Source organism: Myotis davidii, unplaced genomic scaffold, assembly GCF_000327345.1.
Source record: "Myotis davidii unplaced genomic scaffold, ASM32734v1 scaffold1241, whole genome shotgun sequence".
In the NCBI taxonomy this organism is placed as follows: Eukaryota; Metazoa; Chordata; class Mammalia; order Chiroptera; family Vespertilionidae; genus Myotis; species Myotis davidii.
This window is the reverse complement of record NW_006291022.1, coordinates 238686-242229: the sequence shown is the minus strand read 5'-3', so window position 1 is coordinate 242229 and position 3544 is coordinate 238686. Positions and strand designations below refer to the sequence as shown.

The window sequence follows — 3544 nt, the reverse complement described above, 5'->3', positions numbered from 1 at the left end:
CTTCATCCCACAGACTGAAAGGTCGCAGGTTTGATTCTGGTCAAGGGCACATACCTTGTTTGCAGGCTCAATCCCTGGCCCCAGTTGGGAGTGTGCGGGAGGTAAACAATCAATGTGTCTCACATTGATGTTTCTCTCTCACTCTGTCTCTCCCCTTCCCGCTTCCACTTTCTCTAAGAATCAATGGAAAACAATATGCTCATGTAAGGATTAACAAAACAATAACAAAAGAGTGACTGTGGTCTGGAATTAGAGATGCTCATCTCTGACCCTTGGGAATGCTGTGGGAGAGCTAGCAGTTGGGTGATGGTGGGAGGAGCTGGAACCAGAGAAGAATTAGCCTATGAGGGAGTTCACAAAGATTCTCAGAGGCACCTGTAAATCCCACACTAAATACCTGGAATGAATCCACTCACTTCCTACCTGTTGTTTCCATAGGTGTCAGTTGGCGAGAGGCTTAAGCAGCTGCAAGATGCCCACAGGGACTTTGGGCCTGGGTCACAGCACTTCCTCTCCAGTACGTGAGACAAACTGGACTTTACTTAGCAGAGCCTCAGCCACCTTCCAGGAGATTCTACTGTTGTCCTTTGGGGACGTAGTGGGATCCCAGTATACCTTGACATTCTAGGCACAGTAAGGATAAAGGAGTGTAGCATAGTGTTTAAAAGCATAAGCTCTCAAATCAGAGAGACCTAGGTCTGAGACACAGCTCCTTGACTTAATAGTATGTAAGCTTGAAAAAAATAGTTTAACCTTTCTGAACCTCAGTTTTCCCGTATATAAAAGGAAGTAAATATATTACCTAACTCACAGGGTTATGGGAATTAATGACTTTATTTTTCAGTAATATTCATTGAGAGCCTACTATGGACCAGGGACTCTTCAAGGCACTGAGACTACATCAGTGAATAAAACAGAGGAAAGTCTTTAGACCTATAGAGCTTAAATTCTAGTGAGGGAAGCCAGACCATAAACAAATAAGTAAAAACATACGAGGCAAATTGGTGACAAGTGCTATGGGAAAAAGTGAAGCAGCTAAGGGATGAATAGGAAGTGATGAACTTAAAGCGGGGGAGGCATTGCAATTCTAAATAGAGTGGTCAGGAAAGGCCTCACTGAGAGTATGGCGATGAAGAGGAAACCTCAGGGAAGTAAGGGAATGAACCATGTGGATGTCTGAGGGAAGAGCATACCAGGGAAAGGAAACAGCAACTGCCAGGACCTTAAGACAGGGGCATGCCTAAGTGTCAGCAAGGAAGCTGGTGTAGAAGTGAGCAAGGGAGAGAGTGGGAAGTCAGAGTGGTGGCAAGAGGCCAGAATACAGAAGGCCTTGTAGATTAGGGTAAGAACTTGGGATTTTATTCTAAATGGAATGCAGAACCTTGGAGGAGTTTGAGCAGAAGGATGACATGATCTGACTTATGTTTCAACAGAGTCAGAGTGTTGGGGACTGAGAGTAGGAACAGGGAGACTTCTTAAGCATATTGGAATAATCCAGGTGAGGGATTATAGTGACTCAGATCAGAATGGTAGCGGTGGAGATGGTGTCAATACAGATATGAAAATTAGATATGTACACAAAGCATTTAGAAGAGTATCTAGCACATAGTAGGAACTCAATAAATGTTAATGTCAGAACTATTGCTATTACAATCACTTGTGTGTAGTTATACCTGCAGAGGGCTCTTGTACTCAGGGAAATAGCAATGAGGAGGTTGGTCAGGTAACAGCCTCTCCTGAAAAATCAGAAGATAAAGACATGGAGCAGAGAGGGACATTCTTTAAAGAGTTCCTCACCATAAAGAAATGGACAGTACCATTCCCTATTGTTCCACAGGACTGAGTACCTTGACCTTCTTGGGGAAGGGTTTTGAGCCCCAGGAGGAATGTAGATTCCACTTCATATCCATAGGAGCACACCAGCTGCCTGTAGCTGAATGGATAGAAATGCCAGTCTGGTCGGGGAGAAGATTTTTAGGGTAACCAAAGTCAAGTATTCCAGTTCATGCCCTTGCCATGTCTTTGGCATATGAGGATATCAGTGTCAACCTTCTCCTTTCGTTGCCCTAAGATCAAGGAGAGAAGTGTGTTTATTAGTTGCCCCACCCTGAGGGCCTGTTAAGACCTGGCAATGAGAGTCAAGCATTCCCTTTGGGGCTTGACCTCTCCTTGGGATGACAGAGCAGGGGTGTCTCTATGGGCCTGAAGAGCATTGGTGACCAGCTTCTTTCTCTTCCTCTTCTTCCTTACCAGCCTCTGTCCAGGTTCCCTGGGAAAGAGCAATTTCACCCAATAGAGTTCCCTACTATATCAAGTGAGTGACCGTCTGAATCAGAAGTGGCTCAGTTACCTGCCCACCCGCTCCCTCGCCTGTCTTTTTCTCTACCTGTCCCTGTCACTCCTTATCTGTTTGAATTCCTTTATCCAGTCCAGTTTTTCCTCCTGCTCATCTCAAGAGCTCAAGATTCTACCTGGGTAAAGGTGATCCCTTGTGCTTTGGGATCTTCAGGGTTCAACCCTGGATCCTGCAGCTCCTTGCATCCAACCTATCGCTGAGTGGTGTGTGCATGTGTGAGGCGGGTGAGGGGTGGTGTGGCCCCTGGTGCTATTGATGCTTTTGTTTGTAGCCACCAGGCTCAGACCACATGCTGGGACCATCCCAAGATGACCGAGTTATACCAAACCCTGGGTAAGAATTCAGGGGTCCTGTATTGGGTGGATATTCAGCTGTCTTTGTTCTAGAAGAACAGAAGGGAATCCCGTTCAACAAGCAGGTGGGGATGGAAGTGAGTGCCTTGTCCTTTCTCCAGCAGCCTCCTTTCATTTCCCCTCTGCACCTCCCTCAACTGGAGGCTCTACATTCACCCTGGACCACTTTATTATCACATTAAAAAATTATGCTTGTAGACGTAAACCAGATCTGTTTTGAAAGGCAATTCCCAGGTGTAATGAATGTGACTCTCATGTGCCTTACCTTTGCTACTAACAGAGACTCACCATTAGGCTGCAAATTTTATTCATGTTGATGTATGTGAATTTAGTTCATTTATTTAACTGCTAGAGTGTCCCATTGTATACACCACAGTTTCTTTATCTAGTCTATTTTTGATAGACATTTGGCTTGTTTACGGTTTGGAGTTAATAAGAACAGTGCTGCTGAAGAGCTCTTGTGAATGTCTTCTGGTACACATATGTGTGTTTTTCAGACTACAGGTTTAATATTGTTTCAGTGTTATGACAAGCATTTTAAAAATTGAAACAAACTAGGAAATATGAAAGAAAGTGCTACAAATCTTTAATAAGAGTCTTATTTGATATTAATTTTATGTTTTTACTTTGTAAAATCTAGTAAGGTATTATTTCCTGAAATGTTTGGTTCAGTTGTTTATACATACTCACATGAATGTAGATATATTGGATCATGATGTAAAATGAATTTCTTACTGTGTGTCTTGGGCAAAAAACACTTGAAAATCACTGATCTGGATATATAACAGGCTGGGTTGTAGGAGACCTGAACGTTCAATTTTACTGGCTAATACCA

At 43.5% G+C, this 3544-nt stretch overlaps 1 protein-coding gene across 2 annotated transcripts in view; it reads left to right on the top strand.

The window, feature by feature from the left end:
* Positions 1-3544, top strand: part of DRP2 (dystrophin related protein 2) — a 36014-nt gene that overhangs the window by 14706 nt on the left and 17764 nt on the right. For both annotated transcript variants that reach the window (XM_015564310.1, XM_015564311.1), the window contains exons 7-9: positions 439-517; positions 2254-2314; positions 2628-2689. In XM_015564310.1, coding sequence (XP_015419796.1) covers positions 439-517; positions 2254-2314; positions 2628-2689 — 202 coding nt within the window. The remainder of the gene's footprint in view (positions 1-438; positions 518-2253; positions 2315-2627; positions 2690-3544) is intronic.